Source organism: Hypanus sabinus, chromosome 1, assembly GCF_030144855.1.
Source record: "Hypanus sabinus isolate sHypSab1 chromosome 1, sHypSab1.hap1, whole genome shotgun sequence".
In the NCBI taxonomy this organism is placed as follows: Eukaryota; Metazoa; Chordata; class Chondrichthyes; order Myliobatiformes; family Dasyatidae; genus Hypanus; species Hypanus sabinus.
The window spans coordinates 132879949-132904781 of NC_082706.1; the positions used below are offsets into that span (position 1 = coordinate 132879949).

Sequence of the window (24833 nt, forward strand, 5' to 3'; positions counted from 1 at the left end):
TACATTCTGTGATACTGACATTGAAACTTTGGACTATCAAAGAACAATCTGGAAAGGCACTCTAACATAATGAGGCCAAATAAGTGAAATTTGACTCCAAACTAACCCCTGAAATTGTAATCAAAGCTCTCACTTCAGAGAATTAGATGCAAGCAATCAGTCGTCATCAAGCTCTTACCTCGAGTCATTTTCTCCTTGACTGTACCTACTGGATATCAAGAGGTAAGGGCTTAACAATGTCACTGAAAGGGTTGCAGAGGATATTAACTAGGATGTGGCCTGGCATGGTACATTTCAACCATGATGAGTGCCGTGTCCTTATGATTTCTTTTGCCAGCACAGAAAGTCAGGGGGAACTTGGTTTAGGTATACAAAATTTCAAGAGGCATACAAATAATCAATGAAAATCTCTTTTCCCTTTCTCATTAGGAACTGAAGAGCAGCAAGCCAAGTGTTAGGAAATGGGATTCATATAGATAAGTACTGGGTGGCTAGCATCGACACAATGGGAAGTGGTTGTTTTTCAAACCAGGGGAATGTGTTATTAGTGTGCCAGAATTGCTTGGTAGGTAACCTGTGTCCTCTATCCCTTCATCTCCTGTACATATGTATTGTGTTTTGTTACACTCCCATAAAGAACCTTAATTAAAGATATACTCAGTAGCCACTTTATTAGGTACACCTGCTCAATCAATAATGTGGCAGCAACTCAATGCATAAAGGCATGTAGAGATGGTCACAAAACCAAACATCAAAATGGGGAAGAAATATGATATAACTGACTTTGACCATTTGTATCAGATGGGTTGGTTTGGGCATCTCAGAAAATGCTCATCTCCTGGGATTTTCAGTGTTTACAGAGAATGGTGAGGAAAAACAAAACAGCGGTTCTCTGGGCAAAAATGCCTTGCTAATGAGAGGTCAGAGGGGAAAGGCCACACTGGTTCAAGCTGACGGTAATTCAAATAAGCGTGGGTTACAACAGGGGTATGCAGAGGAGCAACTTTGAATGCACAACACTTTGAACATTGAAATGGATGGGCAGAAGACCACTCCAGGTTTCACTCCTGTACCTAATAAAGCAGCCACTGAGTGTATTTCACAAACTAGCTTAATCTAGCTTTCATTCCTAATCTTTGAACTTTGTGACTTTCTTCACCAGTTCAAAAGGCTATGATGAACAAACTACCTTGCTTGGTCCTACGTCATCCATATCCCAGGTCTTATAGCATCTACCTTGACTTATTTCATATTGCTCTACTTCCTCCCTACAACTTTCTCCAATGCACCTTTTGCAGCATTTTCTGTCTCTCCCCCCCCCACCCCCCATTTGTATTATACAATATCTAATAGATACGCGACAAATAAAAGGTATCTGATCCATGTTTCAGGCAATCTTTATTTTCAATATTAAATAGGTAAAACATTGGACTTTGTAAGGCAATAGTTCAATACTTACACTGAAATACTACAATTTAACAAAGACAACTTTGTTTTTGTCAACTTCTTGCTCGACATGTGGGGATACTGAAATTAGTCTGTGATTCAATCAAATACATTCATTTACTGCTAACTTGCTAGTACATAAGAATAAGAACACTTTCTGGATTCAGTCTGATCCTTTCTTTCAGAGCAACTTCCCTGTCCTAACACCCGTATCGTTAATCTTTAATATCTGTGCAGGGAATTCCAAAGATTCAATATTTCCTACATTAAGAAATTACTTCTCAGCCTAGCCCTAAATGGCCCTCTTCACTCTCAGTATTGAAACGTTGATAATTCCTTCCCCCCTCCACCCCCACGAGATCCTCCAGCACTGTTCATTGCTCCTGAACGGGCACCCCAGATTTTGAGACATGGACCTCCTTCCGTCCTGACCCACAATGTCCAGATACACTATCCTAGGAGAAGCATAATTTCTGCCTCTACTCTGTCAAGTTCCATAAGGAATTTGCATATTTAATATTAGTCATTTTCAGTTAGGGAGTAAGAATAAGTATAATCTATTCCATGACAGAAAATAAATCAACTGCTTGATTATTGATGCAAAAAGTATAAACAAGTCAGGTTTTTTTGTATTCCCTTTATTATTTTATCAAAACTGTATAATAAATCTTACACTCAATCCATTTTCTGGTGTAACTCTATACCTGGTTAAATATGTCAAACCCCAGGCAACAGGGTGATGTATTTCAACTCAAGCTTATACAGAAATGTCAAATATGAGTACAGCTTATACAGTCATCCTGCAAACAGACACACTGCATGCATCACTCCTTGTGTGGTTTCAAACATATTTAAAACATAGATTTTTTTCTCAAAAAACACAAACTCTTACAAAAAAATTGTCAAATAATTTCAAAATGTTCATTTCTCCCAACATTCCCTTATAAAACAGAGCTATCCAAATTTTTAAAAAGTCATTTTACTCTAAGTATTGTTCTTAAGGCACATCTACAAGTTGGTCTACCAACCATCATTGAATACAGTCGTCAATTGCAGGCTAATAAACCTGACTCTGCTTCCGTCTTAAGTATTCCGATAGTATTAAATTAATAGGGTTTTCAACATCAGGTCATCTACATAGTTCTGTAATTCAAATATTGATCAAGCTAATAAACTATCCATTGAGAAACTTATTCTGTACATTAGAAGTGTGAGTAAAAATAAGTTAGCAGAAACATACACAATTATCACCTCTGCATAAGTAGACATTTTTATTGCACCCCCTCATTCTCAAGTAAGGAGTTAAGAGATCTGTTGGAGTAACGACTTTGAGAGTTACGATACTGAAGGTGGGTTGTGTCAGCATCACAAGACTGTTCTGCCACAGGAGGAAGAGGAGGAGGAAGAGGAGGAGGAGGAGGAGGTGGAAGCTGGGCATAACTGGACCATCTCGATCCAGCCCTAGCATGGTCCGAAGTGGGAAAGAAAGGCCTGAAACGACGTAGAGGAAGACAGGCGAGAGAGAAAAATGGGACAAACAAACAAAAGACAAAGAGAAATATGGTGAATATAAGAAAATGAAAGATACAAATGCCTAAAATAATAAAAGTAAAATACCGTGACTTGGTTAGGAAAGTAACCACGTAAGGCAATTTAATGTATCCATTCAATGATCTTTAACTACTTTTTACTTGTATTTTCAAATAGTTCATAAATTATGTAAACACAGTAATTATGAATCAATAAGTATTACCAATGTTTGGAGAAAGGAAAATAGAAAATTAGAAATATGACAATGGTCTAAAAAAACAAGTACACACAATACTGACAATGTGAACCTCAGTTTATTTAACCTGTTCCAATTGGAACACATAACTTTCTTGGTCCCACACTGGGAAGATGGCACATATCTGCTAAGGGTTATATATCCTCATCAGTACATTCAATTTGTAACACTTGAGTGGTCACTGCATCATATGTGTCGTCACTATTTAGAATGAAGAGTACCATAACACAAAATCAATTTAAATTCTATTCATTCACTTTGAAGAGTTTTCTGTAATCTTGGTCATTTGAATGTTTTTTAATATAAGAGCATCCAAAGCTGAAAATTAGGTTTCAAGGCTGCTTCTACAGTGCAAAGCTTTTTGCCTCTCCTTTGACCTGCCTGTACATTGGTGCCAACTGTTCAAAACAAAAACACTAAAAACAGGGAGAAAAAATATTTAATTTTATGAAGCCTTCCATCCAAGGTTATTAGCAAGCAGGTTGGTCTTTGGAGATATCAGTTGTCACTGGGGAAGGGTGAAGGGAGTTCACATTCCATTCCTGTGTGCATGCAACAAGCAGCAAAACAGCAAGGTTACTCCGGTTAGCTTGAGATCAGATGTGTTTTCTTTCTGCTGAAAAGGGCAATGTGAGTGTAGAGGTGAGATGTATCAGAGTTTCCTAAAAGAAAAAAAAAAGACGGACCTTTGCTTTAACCACATTTCAAATTTGCCAACAATTGATTCATTATTTTTGGATTGGGGAAACGAAGGTGTTTGAAATGTAACTTATTCTTTAATCTTTCATTTGTACAATTACGTAGAAGATCACAAATTATCTTCTGATAGTTCTGGAATCATTTTTTGGGAAAATTATTGTAAATATTGTTGGGATGCAAGTAATATTCACAACTACAAACTCAAAAAGCATTAAATCCAGGAGAATAAAGGTTGGGAAAATTAATGCCCTGAACAACTATGTTTACTCTTAATGTTTTCCCACATTGCCAAGATTCTAAGCTCAACCAAACTATGTAGATTTCCTCAAAAAGAAATCAAAAGCTACTTCTCAAATAAGTTGACTGAATACAGCACAACCAGGGATAGAAAAAAAAACCATTGATTTCTTCCCTGTGAATACAAAATAGCACTCAAACAGCAGCATATTAATCTGGGTCAACAACAAAGCATTCCTGATTGAGAAGCTACTTATTTTCAATGAAACCACTCCAATGTGGCCACAAGATATTCATGAAGAGCCTCCAGAAAATAACAGAAGAGATAAATAAACCTAGATAAATAAATTAAAAACATTTGACTGAGAAATTTGTTTCCTTGTTTATTTTATTTATATTGTTTTATGTCTAGATTTTCTCAAGAACATTACATGGATTTACGATAAATTTTACAGGACCTTGCACCCAAATTTCAAACATCTATTGGAAACAAAGAAGTCTCTCCGTATTTTAAGGAGAATTATTGCTAACTCAGTGTTTAAATATTGAGTGGCTAATCAAAGCTCTAGAAATCCCTTTAGCAAACTCACAGATTATAATTTTAATCCTGGAGAATAATGACCTCCTGGATTCACAAGGGGAATCTGGACAAGGCTCCCTGGCGCAGTAACTTCCTATTCATTTGCAAGCAAACTACTCCTGACAGTGGCCGAAAACAAATGTACTCCAAACATTTAACCCAAATCCAAAAAATATATACACTTCAATGTAAATTCCTAGACCACTGCTATCTATATCTTGGAGGTTTGATTTACCACTAGACAAATGATACTATAGTTTACTCTTTTAGGCACAAGCTCACAGTAATGCTGTAACTGTAATAGGACTTGAATTAAAAATGGACATTGTGTGCAATGAAAAATTTCCAGCTTTTGCAACAATGGTACATTGTTTGATATCTGTTATTTAATAGAATTGTATTCATTTATTATTTCAAATATGTTTTGTTATCTTGATGATACATACATCACTCATTCAAAATAACCCATGGACACCATGCTGTAAGTAAAGCACTCAATTTCTATTGATATATCTTCATCTTGAGAAGTCATGGTACTTAGTATGTGGTTATGGCTGTACTCATCATTGAAATGAACTTGTCAACATATTTGAAGAATTTAAGACCACAAATGTGCAATTTAGAGTCAGAGGTCTATTCATAAATTTCTCTCAATACTCATAGTAGCAGCAGCAGCATGATTACACAACTTCAAAAAAAATGTGTTCAAGTTCATAGTGCAGAAAATGGCCAGAGGCTCAAGCATGGCTAATAGCACTTAGCAGCTATTGTAAAAATGGACTCCCAAGTGCCCAAAATCCTGCTGACCACCCATCTTCTCCTCACATCATCACGCACATTGTATCTTAGAGAACTTCTTGCCTGAGATTAAAGATGTAAAGTTCAGTGAATCCAATGAGTATTTGTTGCAGGTTTTGGTGCATTGTACCTAGTATTCATGAGATTGCTGCACTCAGTTACTAGCTCACACTAGATAAACAACAGTTAAGTGAAATTTATTAGCCTCCAAAGTGCGATCTGGTGCCCACATTTCAGTTCAGGATCTGAACTGAAGGGACCATCAACCTACCTCCCTCCGGCAGATGATCCATTAAATGCATTCTGCAAGGATGAATTGCTTAACACTGCAGAAGGATTAAGAATTCCCATAGACTGTTGGTTTAAGGCACCATTTACAGGACTTCCATCTCCTTTCAATATGCCTGTACATTTCCAAGTATCCATATAGTTAGCTGCAAAATTAAAAGCACTGGAACTTCAGTCATTCATGTTTCAAACTTCAAAGATTCTAAATCCCTAGTAAAAACAAATGAACATTTCATGCAGCTCCCAGGGGAACTATGTGTTGTCAACCCTTCAGTAATACCACTGTTCTAAAATCTACCTTTACCACTGTAGTGACAATGAGCCACAAATCAGGACAAAACTCTATCCAAAGATTTCAGGAAGGAATTCCAGAGTACAGGACCAATGGAGAGGAAATCAAAATTGAGGATATCATACCAAGTTTTTTCAGAAAATTAAGAGATTACAGAAAGAAGGGAAGGAAAGGAGACACAATGATTTAACTACACAGAATCTTTTTTCCCAATTCATGGCACTGCTGGAATGATACCCAATAAAGATCAGCAAGTTGAGGGTGATGGGTGAACAGAACTCAAATATAGTAAATGGAAATGGGAAAGTGGCCATGAGAGCAATGGAATTGTAGGGTCAAGAGATAGCAAAACCTATAGATAGAGTAGCAGTGGGCTGAGGAAGCTGCTGCCTTTCTATAGTATAATTATTACTCTCTATTTGACTTCATTAATCTACGTTTATTTTGAGAATGATTCCAATCAAAGTAAAAAAAAAACTGGTGGGCTGGCCAGATATGTTTCACCGGTCTCAGTGTCCAAGTACTACTTTATTATCCAGGAGTTCTCCCTTTACCTTCATCCATTGCCTCTAATAGTTTTTTTGCTTCTTACTAATTCAACTTTATTTTCTTCCCTTGAGGACTTGGATCTTCATTATTTTGCAAGTGAACAAAGTGCAGATACTTTCTACATTGTGTTCAAGGCCATGTTTGAATCTGTCACTTGCTCAGATTTACCCCGAATAGCAATGTCGTCAGGAGTCACTTTTCCCTGGCATTAGCCCGAGCATCATGCTCATGTGTAATGTTTCTTCTGCTTTATCCTATAACTCTGAATTGCTTACCAGGAACGTCATGAGGAAACTGATAGAGGCCGAAGACAAATGTTAAATAAACAAGAGAAAATAAATCTGAATAGAATACTCCAACTGGACTTTGAAAATTAAAGATCACCTTTCCATAATCTGACACATCCATCATCTCCAGAGGATGCCAAGACTGTACCAGTGATGTTCCAGCTCACACGCCATACTTGAGAATTGTGATTATCAAACTGTGCCACTGTCTGAATTTCAAATTTTGCTGGGCCTCCAGAACTACTCAATTCTTTTCTGTGAGAAAAGATGAAGAACGTTTAATAGTATTCTTTATATTGTCTATGCAACTGGTTAGAAGTCAGAAGTACAGAAAGATCAGGATGACACAACATGCTGCAGTCTTGGGCATGAAATTACTTAACAAGATGACCTCAGTTTTGCTCACTCAAAGAAACATAAATTCAAAATAGTGCCATGATGAAATTAGAATGAAAGTAATTCCCACCTTAATGGTTTTAGTGTGAAAATTCGAACATCTTTATTTGCTACTGCAAGAATATGGAATGATCTTCCAAGGTTTGGAGCAAAAGCAATATCATGCACAGGATCGGTAACAGTAATTAAGGTTTCTGCTTTTGCATATTTCCTAAAATACAAACAAAATATCAAATTAGAATTCTTTTATTTATTCTTTGTTCTAATTTTCTTTTCAACTCAATCCTCAACTAATGGCCCAAATGCATAACTTTAAAATTATTTTACTCATTGGAGAATAAAAAAAAACAAAATGTGGCTCAAAATGCTTTAAATACACTTAAAACATACAAAACCTGCAGATTTAAAAACTTAGATGAACTGGAGTACCACTTTATTTTTAAATGCATTATCTACATTTTTGTTGGGGGAAGTGTCAACCATACCCACACAATAAGTTATAATTATTAATTACACAATGTTACTCAATTTATCAAATGTGCTCTGTTATAATCTTGCCAGTGTTCAGTAAGACAACAGGGCTAGGCAGAAACAACATTAAAAAAAATCATTGTTGAAATGAGGATAGATTCTGGGCTCTATGGTTGGAACACTTCATGAACATCCTTTGCTTTAAATTGGCACCAATTGGGACAAAAATAAAATAAAGCTACAATTGATTTCCAGAGGCCCGATTATTGAGAATCTTTGCTTGCTAGTGGGGGACAAAGTGGTTAGCTCTGCTGCCTCACAGCTCTAACGGCTCAGGGTTCAATCCTGACTTTGGGCTTTATTTCTATGAGATTGCACTTGTTTCTGTGATTCAATAGATTTACCTGGATGCTCTGCTTTCTTCCTTCATGCTAAGGGCATTAAGGTTAAGATTGGGTAGGGAAAGTTCATGGAAGCTCACTGCCTAGGCTCTTTGTGAACACCTGGCTGTTTAATACAGAATCTATTCACCAATCTTGCTTCCAGCATATGGAGGTACTACCTTTCCTTTCTCTTATTAATTCTTGGGAGATCATATTTCCAGGCAAAAACCTACAGTTGCTGCCCATTCCCAAATGATCTTATAAAAAGTGGTGGTGACCAAACAAAGTGTCACTGTACACTTGGTGAAGATGTTCCCATTGTACACAGTGATTTGCTCATCCATTTCAGAGAACAGTTGAGAGTAACTACATCACTATGGATGACTACACAACAGAAATATACTTACTATAGATTTCATTTGTTAAAGAGAATCAATGAACAATTCCAAATATCTAGTAGTTTTATGCTTATTCTTCATACTAGCTTTATTTATTCCACACGTTTGTTAACCGAGTTTAAATTCCACATCTAACATCGTGAGGTCCTAATTAAAAGTTTCTGGATTATTAAACTGCACTTGGTGATCACTAGCCCAACAAGATCATTATTATGTTGTCATTAAAAATAAGGAAAGAATGTTAGAAAAAACATCAAAAACTATTTCTATAATGCTCTGCATCATAGCATACCTGGTGTTTTCATTATATTCATAAATTTGAACCTTGCCACCAATGTTTGTGCTACTGTCATCACTTCCCACTGCTATCATAGGCGAATGAGAACGGGAACTGTAATGAGAAACAGAATTGCAGAAACGTTAAGCCTTATGTATGTATCTGTGTATATATACAGTACTGTGCTAAAGTCTTAGATGCATAGCTAGGGTGCCTAGGACCTTTACACAGTATTGCAGTAACTTTATGTGTTGCACTGCTGCAAAAAGAAACTAATCTCATGGCGTAGGTGAGTGATGATAAACCTGATTCTGATATGGGCCTCAGAAGGGAGAAGTGGGCAGCACCAGAGAGACATTCTGAAATGATTAATCAATTGTTTAGAATCAAGTGACCTTGCCTTGTATCTCAGGACTGGGAGTATCTGCACTTGCACTACACTCTCTGCCACCTGTCTCACACCCCTCCCACGGCATTCCACCCTCACTATTCCCTACAACCTCTGCTCCTGTCAGATTTACAAACTCGCTCGTTGCTCTATGTTGACAAGTACAGTGCCGTACAACTGTCTTAGGCACCCTAGCTATATATATATGACCAAGACTTTTACATAGTACAATAACGGGTGCTTTGGAATGTGAGCCATCCAATGAAGGGAGTGTGTTTTCACATTGTGTGCTTGACACGAGTGTGATTTGGGTCTTCTGTTGGGCCAGAGATGAAGGGGGAAGATGCCAAAGAGGTTGTAGGACTCAACCCAGAGTGGTGCCATGATTCAACGAAGCCCAGGGAGATCAAAGGAGATTCAGCAAAGTGGAAACGGTGAGCTCCAACTTGCACACATTAGACTGTTTCATTAAAGTAGGCCCTTTGTTGCTTTTTCTTTACTAACTTTTTAGTCAAATTAAGAATTATAAAGCTAAATTGTTTAATTGTAAGTGGTGTACTATCTGTTATTTCGTGGCACTGATTTGTAACGGTAATAAATCACACAGCATCCACACAAACGGGGTTTCACGGTGGGTTTGCACCTCAATCTCACATGTTTGGCGGGGCTGGAGATAGTCTTCCCTAGACTTACGTAGCTGACAGAACCAGTGTTTAATATAAACTATATATCTTTTCAAGAAAAGGTCCAGTCTGTGTGATAACTTGCACTGTATTTGAAGGCTGCACTTTGGTTTGTTAAAATAATTATTTTCAAATCAATGAGAGTATGGGTTGAAATCACTGCTGATTCTACACACCCAGACTGTCTGGTTCAGTTACTATGACGTGAATAACAGATCAGTGCTTTAGTGTAAATACCCAGTCAGCACATGCACTTTCTCACCTGGAAGGGTTCCAGGAAATACAGCTGCAACTCAATTTGCATGAGATCTCATGCTGCAGGGACCACTGACTCAGGTTCATGACATCTGGGGCCTCATATATCCGCACAACCCCATCTGCAGAGCAGGTGGCTAGAACCAAGCCCATGTGCTTTGGGGCAAATTTCACATCTGTCACTGAAGTTCTGCTATCCACCAGTGTAGTCCTCTTCACCTGTTTGGATGCAGGCATTTAATTCTATTAATATGCAAGTTGTTAATAACATTTTAATTGCAGTTTTCTACCTCGCAATGCTAAAAAAATTCATTATACACTTCTAATTGAACCTAAAGAAAAGGTTGGTTATTGGATCCTGAGGGAGAAACAAACACATTTCTGTAATATTGGAACATGAGAAATGAGTAAACCAAGTTGCTTTCAAAGAAGCACATTTTTGATTGCTGTGCTAGAACCTTCTTACAATACAGGGTTGAAAGTTCTGTGCAAAGGCAAACTCGAAAATGTTGCTAGAACAGCCTCATTCATTCACAGCTACATAAGCAGAGATGGAAACTGTTGGACAAATTTAAAATCAAAGTTGGTGTGGGTAGAAACCAACCTTGTGTGCCAGATAATTAATAATGCATTTTCTTGGAAATAAAGTACACTCAGTAAAGTGTCTACAATTGCTTCAAAAATTAACCCAAATGGTCAAAACCATTTGGCTCTAAATCTGAACAGGCAAGAATACTGTATATATGAGGCAAAAGTAATTTGATCACAAGATTTGATTTGGTGGTGAAAAGATCCAAACTCACCCAATGACTTTGTCCTCGCAGTTTGTCATTAGACTCTCCCACTATCTCCTCCCACACAGCTGCAGTCCGATCAAATGAACAAGAGGCCAGCACCTGGCCAAACTCTGGGTGAGCCCATGTTACTCGCCATACTGATCCACTGTGTGTCTGCAAAAGGAGTTTACATTAATAATCTCTATTAAGACCTGGAAAGCAGAGTGCTCCAACTATATGCATCCAAGTTAGAATGATGATCCAAGATAGAATAGTAAGATAGAAGTACCATTCAGTCCATGTAATCAGTACAGGTCCATGTTTACATTCCACACAAACCTCTTCCACCCCGTTTCATCCATTTGCTAGCATAACATAGTCTCATCAAGAAGATTGCAGCTTAGAAGGAGACAATGGCACCTAACGGCAACTACTTTGCTTGCACCTTCAGAAACAGCTCTATTTCCATCTTTACTATCTCTATTTTTCACTTTCAGTTCTTTGCAGGAATGGGACCAGCTCTCGGGGGTTTTACAACTAGCCATCATTTGATATGCCAAGGATGCGGCCGAAGAGATTAGCTCACCTTCAGAGTTCCAGGATCTCGGGGCTCTGGAGATGGGCAGACTGAAGGTCGGTGTCCCAACAGGAAATCAGTGTGTCATAGGAGATGGAAGATCTCTGGTTGTGTGCCCAGAGACCTGAGATCTTTGAGCACAGAGCTCGGAAAAAGTGACGCAATGGACTTCAACATCGTAAATCAGCGAGTTGTTTGTTACATCTCCCCTCTCACTGTGAAATGGGAGACAACTCTTTCTCCTTTATTAGGGAGAGAAAGAGAAGAGAGAGAGCCTGTGGTATGTCAAATACCAGATGAACGAGTAGTCTTTGTGGTACTGCAAGTCCGTGTCTTTACTGCTGTTTTGCTGCACGCTTGCGTGCTCGGTGGTGGGTGCTGATGCTTTTTTTTGCTGGTGGGGGGATTGTTGCTGCTTGTGTGGGGGGGACCTGTGCAGCTCGAACATCTGTCATTCATTCTTTGGGGACACTCCTCTGTTTTCGTGGATGGTTGTGAAGAAAAGGCATTTCAGAATGTATACTGTACACATTTCTTTGACATTAAATGTATCTTTGAACAGCTTGTCATATGAAGAGCATTTGATGGCTCTGGGACTGTATTCACTAGAAATCAAAATGAGGAATGACCTCATTGAAACCGATCAAATGGTGAAAGGCTTTATTAGAGTGGATATGGAGAGAAAGTTTCCTATGGTGGGAGAGTCTAAGATGAGAGGACACAGGCTCAGAATACAGGGCCATCCTTTTAGAATGGAGATGAGGAGAAATTTCTTTAGCCAGAGATGTGTGTGGAATTTGTTGTCACGGCCAGCTGTAGTGGCCAAGTCTTTATGGATTTTTAAGGCAGAGGTTGATAAGATTCTTGATTGGCCAGGGCATGAAGGGATACGGAGAGAAGATAGGTGATTGGGGCTGAGAGGAAAAATTGATCAACCATGATGAAATGGTGGAGCAGACTTGATGGGCCAAATGGCCTAATTCTGCTCCTATATCTTATGGTCTTATGTCTAAGATCTGAGTTGATTGGGCCTTAATTTTCTGAAGTTTTGAAGAATGAGAAGTTACTTCATTGAAATACATACAAGTGTACGTGAAACTGATGTTACAGTTCACGAACCAAGTCCTGGAAATGCAAAAGAAAAACAAAGAAAGACAGAAAATACTCAGCAGGTCAGGCCGCATCTATGGAGACAAAAACAATTTATGACTCTGGTCATCTGAAAGTTTATAAATGAAAAATAATGTAAAGAGGCTGCTTCCCTTGGCAAGAGAGTCTAAAATGAAGAGTCAGAATCTCAGGATACGGGCATGGCATTTTAGGCCTGAGATAAGGAGAAATTTCTTCATTGATGGTTGTGATTAATTGGGATTCTCTAATCCAGATGGCCAGGAATGACCAATCCTTCAGGGTGGCTGATAAACTGTTCAAAAGGAGTCAAGGCAATGGGCAGAAATACAAATCAGCAATACTCAAGCCATTCATATATGTGTCCTTTTTTTATTTGTTCCCTTCTCCCTTACAATTCTCCACCTTCCCATCGTCATCTCACTTTTTTTTAAATCAATTCAAGCTGCAGCCATTTTAGTTTTCAAGTTATTACAATAAAAAGTTTCTTCCTTCCCTTTCAGAAATGTGAGATATTCTTAAAACAAAGCAGCAGGCCAGCATTCTCACCACAATGTTAGTGTGCACACATCACCATCATTCACCCCACCCTCACTACAATCCAGATAACAATAGAGCCATTGTGTGTATGATTTTTACACGGAAGGCAAGCAAAAAGGGAGAAGAAAAAAATAGATTAAAGAGAGCATCAACACCTGCATCTTAGCTCCTGACATGAGAGACCTATTCCCTAGGAATTAATAATTTACCAGGATTATTTAAGTGAAAAATAGTGTCACACATATAGATGTCGACACAGCATTATAGAAAAGCTCAGTTATAGACTTATCCAAAGAACTACCATCAATTCAAAGAAAAGTGAAGTATTTATTTTTAAAGAACATTTACAAGTCAGTTAAAAGGATCACCAATTTAAAAAAATTAGAAGAGACCAACATTTAGCATTTTCTTCCATCTGTAAGCTCATTATGTGAATACTACTTAAAGGCATACATGTGTGGGTAATGCATACACATAGTAACATCTACAACTGGAGTACATGGCAATAGATGTGTCATAAACAACAGGAAGCATCCCATTACCTTCCAGCTAGCTGTGCAGTGCCATTCTTCAGTTTCACTTTTGTCCCACACCTGCCAAATGAATGCAGCACAGGTTAAAAGGACACATTCAATCGACTCACAGACAGCATTAGTCATTCCTAGTGTAAACTTGTGGTACTTTTATCCATAAGCAGCTCCTGAAATGGGATCTCACTGGTTGGTACACCACATAGATGTGTGCAACCTGTAAACATTGCAATTTGCTACTGGAGAAGCAAAGGATACTGTTGCAGCATATTTTCCTGATTTGTGGTCATTTATTTCTCCATCAGATAAGAAAAGGAAGGCATGCTCTTGCTCCTCGCTCCCAAATGCCAGGCAGCAGATTCAACCGTAACAGAATATAGAACAGTACAGTGCAGTATAGACCCTTTGGCCCACATGTTGTATTGGCCTTATAACCTACTTTAATATCAATCTAACCCTTCCATTCTACATATCCCTCCATTTTTCTATCAATCATGATATATCTAAGAGTTTCCCTAAAATATCCCTAATCTATCTGCTTCCACTACCATTCTTCGCATTATTCCATGCACCTACCACTCTCTACGTGAAGAACTTCTGACATCACCCCCGCAGTAACTTCCTCCAATCATCTTAAAATTATGCTTCCTTGTATTAACCATTTCCACCCTGGGAAAACATTTCTGGCCATCAACTCTATTCCTTATTTCTGTGTTCACCTCTGTCAAATCACCTCTCATCCTCCTTCACTCCTAAGAAAAAAACCTTAGCTCACTCAGCCTATCTTCAGAAGATCTGGTCCAGGCAGCATCTTAGTAAATCTCCTCTGCACCCTCTCTGAAGCTTCCACATCCTTCTTATAATGAGGCAACCAGAATGGAACACAATACTCTAACTGTAATCGTAACCAGGGTTTTATAGAGCTGCAGCATCACCTCACAGCTTTTGAATTCAATCCCCCCAACTAATGAAGGCCAACACATCATATGCAACCCTGTCAACTTATGCAGCAACTTTGAGGGGATCTATGGACATGGGCCCCAAGATCCCTTTGTACATTCACACTGCTTTAAATCCTGCCATTAACCTTGTATTCTGCCTTCAAATTCAATTTTCCAAAGTGAATCACTTCATATTTTTCTGGGTTCAGTGTCTACAAGAACTTTCAACACTCCTTCCACAATGAGCTCAAACACAGGTTGGAAGAGCAACACCTCATATTCATTCTATCTGGGTAGCCTCCAATCTGATGCATAAACATTGATTTCTCTAACTTCCAGTAATTGCCCCTCACCTCTCTCTTTTTCCCTATTTTGATTTCCCTCTTACTTCTTCTCTCTCCTCACCTGCCAATCACCCCTCTGATGCCCCTCCTCCTTCCCTTTATTCCATGGTCCACTCTTTTCTCCAATCAGATTCCTCCTTCTTCAGCTCTTTACCTCTTCCACCTATCACTTTCAAGCTTCTTACTTCATCCCTTTTCCTCATCTGCCTTCCACCTCACTTGATTTCACCTATCACCTGTCAGCTGGTACTCCTCCTGCTCTCCCACCTTCTGATTCCTCTCCATAGACGTTGCCTGACCTGCTGAGCTCCTCCAGCATTTTGTGTGTTACTCTGGATTTCCAGCAGCTGAAGAACCTCTTGTGTTGTGGAAAGGGTGAGCAGGGTACAGAGGATCTATCCTGGACCCAGCATATTGCTTCAAGCAAGAAGGCGGCATGCCAATGAGTCTAGCTCATCAAGAGTTTGAGGAGACTTAGTACGTCACCAAAGATTGTCGCAAACTTCTACAGGTGTATGATGTAGAGTTTCCTGACTGGCTGCATCATAGCCTGGCGTGGAGGTTCCGATGCACAGGATCATAAGATACTGCAGAGGATTGTAGATTCAGCCACCTCCATCATGGTTACAACCATCACCACATTGAAGATATCTTCAAGAGGTGATGCTTCAAGTTAGATTGCTTCCATCACTAAGGACCCTCACCATTTATGACATGCCCTCCTCTTGTTCGTACCATTAGGGAAGAGGAACAGGAGCCTAATGACCCACACTCAATGATTTGGAAGCAGCTTTTTCCCCTCCACTATCAGATTTATGAATGGTCCATGAACACTACCTCATTATTATTTTCATTTACACTATTTGTTAATTTAGAGCAATTTTATATATTTTCATTGTACTGTTGCCACAAGCAAACAGATTTCACAATTTTCTGTTTTAATAATTCTGGGGTACAGAACATTTTCCTTCTCATTTCCCTCTGAAATCCCTTATTCTGAAACTAGGCCCTCTAATTTTAATTTCACCAGCATGAAACAATCTCTCAGCATCCATCCTGCCAAACACTTGGAACCTTAAATATTTCAATAAAGTTATGTCTCATCCCTCTAAACTCAAGTAACTACCAGATCAATTTATTTTCAAATGTCAATCGCTCTCATCCCAGAAACCAACATCTTTAAGCCTTTACTGAATTACCAACAGTACAAATATACCACTCCTTTTCTCAGCAATGAGTGTAGTTCTGCTAAAAGCTCCCTACTTTTGTACTTGATACTCTTCTAATAAAGCATTCCTTGCTGTACTTGCATTTTTGATTCCCGCACAAGGTTTCCCATATCCTTTTTGTCTTGTAATCTCACTTTATTTAAATCCATTAGTTCTGTCATTCCTTTTTCCAATGTATATGGGGTGGCAGGGTGGAGATATGTTGCTACCAAAGGAGGGGGAAGGCACTCCTCCCTCCGCTAGCCTGCAAATTATTCTTGGTCAGGTGTAGTACCCACTTAGGGTCACGTGAAGCACTGGGAGCAGGTGGTAGATGGTCGTATGAGCAGCTGGTGCATATCACAACTCCAGGTTATATGACCATTGATGCCTGGCAGACAATCTCTGAAGGGTATTGAAAATGTCTTTTAAAGACAGTAAACACGAGGAAATTTGCAGATGCTGGAAATTCAAACAACACACACAAAATGCTGGTGGAATGCAGCAGGCCAGGCAGCATCTATAGGAAGAAGTACAGTTGACTTTTCAGGCCAAGACAAAGGGTCTTGGCCCAAAATGTTGACTGTACTTCTTCCTAATAGATGCTGCCAGGTCTGCTGCGTTCCACCAGCATTTTGTGTGTGTTGTAATAACAGTGCCCAGAAAAAAGGCAATGTTAAACTATTTCTGTAGAAAAACTTGCCAAGAACAATCAGTCATGGAAAGACATTGACTGCCCACGTCATATCACACAGCATATTAATGAACAAATGGTTACACCACATTTCCCCACACTATACTTCACCTGCTAACTTCCGTCCACTTATACTACCTCTCCGTATCCCATTTTTATTTCTTTCCTCCTAACAACATCAGAGACTGAACCATTCTGGCTTGAGGAGCAATTCCATTGATTCCGTACTAACATATTTTATTATGCATGACTTTAACATCAATGGACCTTTCACCTGACTGAAAAACACCAGTGTGCAGATGCTGCCCCATTATTTTTGTAATAAGACCAGGAACCAATGTAAAAGGTCATGGACCTTGCATGTTAGATACAAGGCAGATGTAACCTGGAACACAAAAAAAAACTGCTGGAGGGACCCAACAGGTCAGGAAAGTCAAAGTTTCTGGTTGAAACCTTCCACCTGGGCCTGATGCAATCTCTCAAGCTGAAAAGTCAGCTAGTCTTTGCCTCCACTGATGCTGCCTTACCTGCCAAATTCTTCCAGCAGTTTGTTTTATAACCTTGTGTCCCATATGACCATTATGACCCAAGTACCAACTTTTTTCTCTCTCCACAGACATTGCCTGAATGCTGAATAATTTCCCTCCGTGGAAGGGCTGTTTAGATGCTGGGATAATGAGGGGGTAGGGGGTGGGAGGGGGCACAGGACAAGCATTGCATCTTCTACAGTTCCAAGCCATGGGGAGCGGTTTACATTCGGGACGGGCAGGTCAGGGAGTCAAAAAGAATGGTTGGTCCTTGCAAAACGGAGAGTGAGAAGATGAGACTGCTGAGATGAGATCGCATTCATGAAGAGGCCCGTGGGGTGAAATGCGAAGGTAAACTCTGTTGGGTCTTAAGATAGGTGTTTTAGGAAGAGGACGGTAGAAGCTGCTACACGTGGGGTGGGGTAAGTGGAGCAGATGACAGTACATTTCTATCGCTATAGGCTGGTATACAATAGGGTTTTAACAGGATCAGTCTTCATGCTCATCGGCCTTGGCCTGCTTTGGAGTCGAGAGTCACGTGAATACACCCCATACCCGGCAGTTCTCGGCACATCTCATTGCCCGACTCCCGGAGAGTAGTTTTTCTGCAAGGTCTTTGCCTTGCAGCCGTGGCCCAAGCCCAGTCAGCGACCGGGAACATGTCCGGGCAAGGCTCGGGAATCATGGACCAGGCCCTAACACCGCCCACAGCTTCCCCCACCTTCACGCTCTGGTCACTGGAGCAGGTCGCCATCCGTCGCCCGTGGAAATCGAAGGAGACATCGTGAATTAGGTCTTTATGATCAGCCGCGATGCTTCGAGCCACGAACATCGCTCTCGACCGGCTTTAAAACACGGTGGGACGATGCACGACCCCAGCAAGGTCAAAGCTTTAGAGCCGCGCTCGCCAGCCGCAATGACAGCAAGACCCTGGCAGGGGGCGTCACATCCGGTGTGGTAGCAGCCATTGGACGGCAGGTGGCGCTATATCTAATATTTGGCGTTGGAACCAGACGGTTCATTTTTGTCATTTGTACTGAGTTTCAGTGAAAAAAATTGTCTTACATATTGTTCATACGCGTCGTTAATGAGTTAAAAGAAGATAAAACAATGCAGATAAGATGAAACAGCTACATAGAAATTGCAGTGCAGGTAAAACATAAGGTGCAAGATAATAACAAGGTCAAGAGTCCAATTTATCACATTAGAGAACCATTTAATAGTTAAATTATATCAGGATAGCAGCTGTACCTGAGCCTGATGGTACCGGTTGTCAGGCTTTCACATCTTCTACCTGATGACAGGGGATAGAAGAGAGAATGGCTGGGGTGGGTGAGGTCTTTAACATAAGACCACAAAACTATGAGACGTAGGAGCAGACTTAGGCCATTTGGCCCACTGAGTCTGCTAAGCCCTTTCATCATAGCTGATCCAATTTTCCCTCAGTCCCAATCTCCTGTCTCGCCCCACCCCTGTATCCCTTCATGCCCTGACCAATCGAGAATCTATCATCCTCTGCCTTAATTATACATAAAGACATGGTCTTCATAGCTACCTGAGACATCAGATTCTACAGATTTACTACGCTCTGGCTTAAGAAATTCTTCCTCACCTTCATTCTAAAAGGACACCCCTCCATTCTGTGGCTATGTCCCACCATCAAAAACATCCACTCTATCAAGGCCTTTCACCATTCAATAGGTTTCACTTAGGTCACCCCTCATTCTTCTGAATTCCAGTTAATATAGACCTAGAGCCATCAAATGTTCTTCACGTGACAAGCCATTTAATTCTGGAATCATTTTCATGAACATCCCTTGAACCTTCTCCAGGTTCAACACATACTTTCAAAGATAAGGGGCCCAAAACTGCTCACAATATTCCAAGTGAGGTCTCACCAGTGCTTTATAAAGTTTAAACATTATATCCTTGTTTTTATACACCAGTCTTCTTGAAATGAATGCTGACACATTTGTCTTCCTCACCACAGACTTGGCCAGCAAATTAATCTTTAGGGAATCCTGCACAAGGACTCCCAAATCCCTTTGCACCTCAAATTTTTGTAATTTCTCTCCATTTAAAAATATAGTCAACCCTCTCATTTCTTCTACAAAATTGCATGCCTATACACTTCTCAACAGTGTAATCCATCTGCCACTTCTTTGCCCATTCTCCTAATCTGTCTAAGTCCCTATGTAACCTCTCTATTTCCTCCAAACCACCTGCCTCTCTACCTTTCTTCATATTGTCTGCAATTTTTGCAACAAAGCCATCAACACCATGATCCAAATCATTGATATATATAATGTAAAAAGAATCAGTCTGAACACAGACCCCTGTGGAATACCATTAGTTACCAGTAAACAAACAGAAAAGGTTCCCTTTCTTATCATTCTTTGCCTTTTGCCAATCAGCCAATGCTTTATCCATGCTAGAATCTTTCCTATAAAACCATGGGTTCTTAACTTGTTAAGCAGCCTCATGTGTGGCACCTTGTCAAAGGCCTTCTGAAAATTCAAGTACACAACATCAACCAATTGCCCTTTGTCTATCCTGCTTGTTATTTCTTCAAAGAATTCTAACAGATTTGTTGTGGAAACCATGCTGACTATCGTCTATTTTATCATGTGCCACCAAGTACCCTGAAACCGCATCCTTAACAATGGACTCTAAAATCTTTCCAACCACTGAGGTCAGACTAACTGGCCTATAGTTATTTTTCTTCTGCCTCTCTCCCCTCTTGAAAAGTGGAGTGACATTTGCATTTTCAAACCTTCCAGAACCATTCCAGAATCTAGTGATTCTTGAAGTATCATTATTAATGCCTCCCCAATCTTCAGCCAGCTCTTTCAAATGGAGTGTACACCATTTGGTCCATGTGACTTATCTAACTTCTGACCTTTCAGTTTCCCAAGAACTTTCTCGCTAGTAATGGTAACTTCACACACTTCATGACCCCTGAGTCCAGCAACTTCCACTATACTGCTAGTTTCTTCCACAGTGAAGACTGATTCAAAATACTTATTCGATTCACCTGCCATTTCATTGCCCCCAGTACTACCTCTCCAACATCATTTTCCAGTGGTCCTTTATACATTCTCACCTCTCTTTTACACTTTATGTATCTGAAGAAACGTTTGGTATTCTCTTTAATATTATTCACTAGCTTACATTCATATTCCATCTTTACCTTCTTAACGATGTTTTTTAGTTACCTTCTGTTGGTTTTAGAAGCTTCCCAATCCTCTAACTTCCCACTAATTTGTGCTCTATTATATGCCCTCTCTTTGGCTTTTATGTTGGCTTTGACTCCTCTTGTTAGCCATGGTTGTGTCATCTTGCCTTTAGAATACTTATTCCTCTTTGGGATACATACATCCTGTACCTTCCAAATTGCTTCCAGAAATTCCAGCCATTGATGCTCTGCCATCATCCCTGCTAGTGTTTTTTTTCCAATCAATTCTGGACAACTCTTCTCTCATGCCTCTGTAATTTCCTTCACTTCACTGTAAAACTGATACATCAGACCTTAGCTTCTCCTTCTCAAATTTTAGGGTGAATTTTATTGTATTATGATCACTTGCCCCTATGGGTTCTTTTACCTTAAGGTCTCTAATCAATTCTGGTTCATTGCACAACACACAATCCGGAATAGCTGATCCCCTAGTGGGCTCAACTACAAGCTGCTCTAAAAAGCCATCTTGTAGGCATTCTAGAAATTTCTCCTCTTAGAATTCAACAGCCAATCTACCTGCATATTGAAATCCCCCATAACTATTGCAACATTGCCCTTTTGGCATGTATTTTCCATCTCCTGTCATAACTTGTAGACCACATCCTTACTACTGTTTGGGGATCTGTACATAACTCCCTTCAGGGTGTGTTTACCCTTGCATTTCCTTAGCTCTATCAACAACGATTCAACACCTTTCAACCTTATGCCACTTCTTTCTACTGATTAAATTTCATTTTTTTTTTACCAACAGAGCCACGACAACTCCTTAGACATTAAGCTCCCAGCTATACTTTCCTTTCAGCCATGATTTGGTGATGCCTACAACATCTTACTTGCCAATCTGTAACTGTGCTACATCTATCTTATTTCTGTATACTGCGTGTATTCAGACATTACATCTTTAGTATTGTATTCACCCTATTTGATTCTGTTCACCTTTTACGTTCCAACTCAACCTGTTGTCTACACTTTTGCCCTATCATTAGCCTCTCCTTGCTAGGATGCTCAGAACACATTTCCTCTATTTGTAAATGAACTATCTTAACTTCAGCACGATCACCCTGGTTCCCGTTCCCCCGCCAAATTTGCTTAAACCACCTGAACAACTCCAGCCAACCTGCCTACGAGATATTGGACCTTCTCCGGTTCAGGTGTAGGCTGTCCCTTTTGTATAGGTCATACCTGCTCCAGAAGAGACCCCAATGACCTATAAATTTAAAGCCCTGCCCCCTGCTCCCATTCCTCAGCCACGCAATCATCTGCCAAATCATCCTATTCTTACCCTCACTGGCACATGGCACAGGCAGTAATCCAGAGATTACTACTCTGGAAGGCCTGTTTCTATCTAGCTCCCTAAAATCTCTATTCAGAACCTCCTCACCTTGTCTACCTATGTCATTGGTGCCAATGTGTACCAAGACTTCTGGCTGCTCACCCTTGCTCTTGAGAATGCCATGGACCTGATTCGGGACATCCCTGATCCAGGCAGCAGGGAAGCAACATGTCTCTGTCACACCCACAGAAACTTGTCTCTGTTCCTTTTACTGGAGAATCTCCTATCAACACTACAGTCATCTTTTAGCTGTTTTGCTGAGGCACCAAGAAGTATAGAGATAGTGAGAAGTTTCTGAAGGGTTTCCAAGAAGTAGTAAACTGTGTCCAGAATTCTTTGCAGTTTCATGTGGTCAGTTGTTATACCAAGCCATGAAGCATCTGGACAGGATGCTTTCTTTGGTGCATCAATTAAAAATTGGTAAGGTCAACAAGGACTTGCCAAATTTCTTCAGCCTCCCAAGGAAGAAGAGGCGTTAGTTATCTTTCTTGGCTGTGGCATCGATGTGCTTGGACCAGGACGGGCAATTGGTATGTTTGCTCCTAGGAACTTGTATCTCTCAATTCTCAACCATTAATGTGGATAGGAGCATGTGCACTGCCTACTTCCTGAAATCAATGGCCAACTCTTTTGGTTTGCTGACATTGAAGGAAAAATTGTTGTCATGACACCATGTTATTAAGGCCTCTTGCACCTTCCTGTACTCAACTCATCATTATTTGAGATGCTGCTTGCTATGGTGATATCATCTGCAAACATGTATGTAGTGTTAGAACAGATCTGGCCACACAGTGTAGTACCTTGGGTAAATTTGCTGTCACTCCATTTCTGGGGTGACTGCAGAGTCTGCGGCATTTATAACAATACAGCATGGTATAGGCCATTCAGACTATGAAGTTGTGCAAATCATGATGCCAGTTTGAATTAAATGTCCTCCTCTTGTGCATCATCTATATCTCTCCTTTCCCTTCATAATTGTGTATCTATCTAAAAGCTTCTTAAACTCTCCCAGACCACCTGCTCCACTCCTACTCTGGTAACCCGTTCCAGGCATCTAACCCTCTATGTATAATAAACATGTCCCTCACGTCACCTTTGAACTTACCCTCTCTAACTTTAAAAGTATATCCTCTGGTGTTTGACCTTTCTACCCTGGGGAAAAAATTCTGACTGTTCACCCTATCTACACTTACCATCATTTTAAAAACTTCTATCAGGTTTCCCCTCAGTCTCCAACACTCTCGAGAGAACAACCCAAGTTTGCCCAACTTTTCATTATAGCTCATACCTTCTAATTCAGGAAACATGCTGGGAAACCTCTTCTGCACCTCTCTGTGGTCTCCATGGGGTGACAGGAACTGCACACAATGCTCCAAGTATGGGCAGATTGGTTTCATATATTGTAGCTGCTTTGCCTTCTCTTGTAATCGAAATGAAAGGAAGCATGGCCATATGCCTTCTAAGCAGATGCAGCGGACGGGGCAGACTGGCAGGTGGCACTTCCTGCCATTAGCATGTTCTCCCTGTTTCATGGAGTTGAGTTTTGCCACATATTTCAGAACGTTCTGTAGTCATAGTCCAGAGATACCCAGCAGCCGCAGGGATATTACACATTTTAATGGAAGCTTTAAGGGCATCCATGAATCTTTTTCATTCATCTGCCTGTCAATCTTTTGGAGTTTCTAGTTTGGGAATTGAGTGTAAGGAAGCAAACAACATGACTCAACGCCAAAGTTGTTGGCCTGGTTTGCATATCTGCCAGGGAATTTGGGAGATTCTGAACAGATAATGTTGGTGGAATCTCTCCTGTGCTTTGAGGTACTTGGTGCAAGAGGTTCAAGTCTCAGAAGAGGAGGGCTTGGATCACAATCGCTCAGAAGAGCTTTGTCAGGAATTTTGAGATCTAGACTTCCAAAAACCTTCAAGCACTCTTTTCATTAGAGCCAAAGGATGTGCTGGTACATAAAAGGCAGTGATGATTTCTGTCATCAATGGCTGTCTCCATTGAGAGGAGGCTCCTGAGAAATAAGGAGTGGGCCATATTTGCCAGGGTCCTGTTGCAAACCTTAAGAGATGGTGGTCCTGAACCATGAGGATAGGCTTGTAGAAGATTTGCAAATGGTCCATCCTTTCAGTGAACAAGTGGTTGATGGCTTGGAGCTTGGGTTTTGAATGCATCCATTATGGACATTAGCTGCAGCAAGCACCATGTAACGCTGTGTACCATATTAGTCAAGACATGACACTATGTCCATCTCTTGTAGCTTATTTTGACAGACAGGTAATGGCTATACCCAGCTGTTAAAGTGGATAATCCAACAAAGAGCCCAAGTCCTTGAACTTGGAAAAGAATGCAGAGGACAAAGTCTCTGGCCCAGAAGCTCAATACAGTATCCTCCTATCATGTGATACAAAGGATCTCTTGATGAGACAGAAAAGGACAGGATCTCTTTCTATCTCTTCTTTCAGTTAGTCCTGACGAAGGGTCTCGGCTCGAAACGTCAACTGTACTTCCTATAGATGCTGCCTGGCCTGCTGCGTTCCATCAGCATTTAGTGTGTGTTGCATGATTTTAACTGTATGTCAAATCTAACAAAAAAACATTGGGAGCAGCACCTTACATGGTTTTTTTCAATCTCCTAAAAGCTTTTGACTGTCAATCATGAGGTATTATGGAGAATCTTTCACCATTAACAATCTGCATATAACCTGTGCTCCAGACAGGTTTACAACAGACATAATCCCAGCACGGCCTGTGTTAAGTGTACCAGAATCATTGCTCCAACC

General features: G+C 40.2%; 1 protein-coding gene across 1 annotated transcript; it reads right to left on the bottom strand.

Annotated features, from left to right (window-relative positions):
* Positions 1–1374: 1374 nt before the first annotated feature.
* On the bottom strand, positions 1375–18427 carry seh1l (SEH1-like (S. cerevisiae)). The gene is made up of 9 exons (XM_059976727.1): positions 18200–18427; positions 13777–13827; positions 11017–11163; positions 10221–10432; positions 8903–9001; positions 7429–7569; positions 7060–7217; positions 5818–5980; positions 1375–3894 (listed from the first exon to the last, which is right to left on the bottom strand). Exons 1-9 carry the CDS (start codon positions 18308–18310, stop codon positions 3885–3887), a joined length of 1092 nt encoding a protein of 363 aa, XP_059832710.1. The 5' UTR covers positions 18311–18427; the 3' UTR covers positions 1375–3884.
* Positions 18428–24833: the final 6406 nt, after the last annotated feature.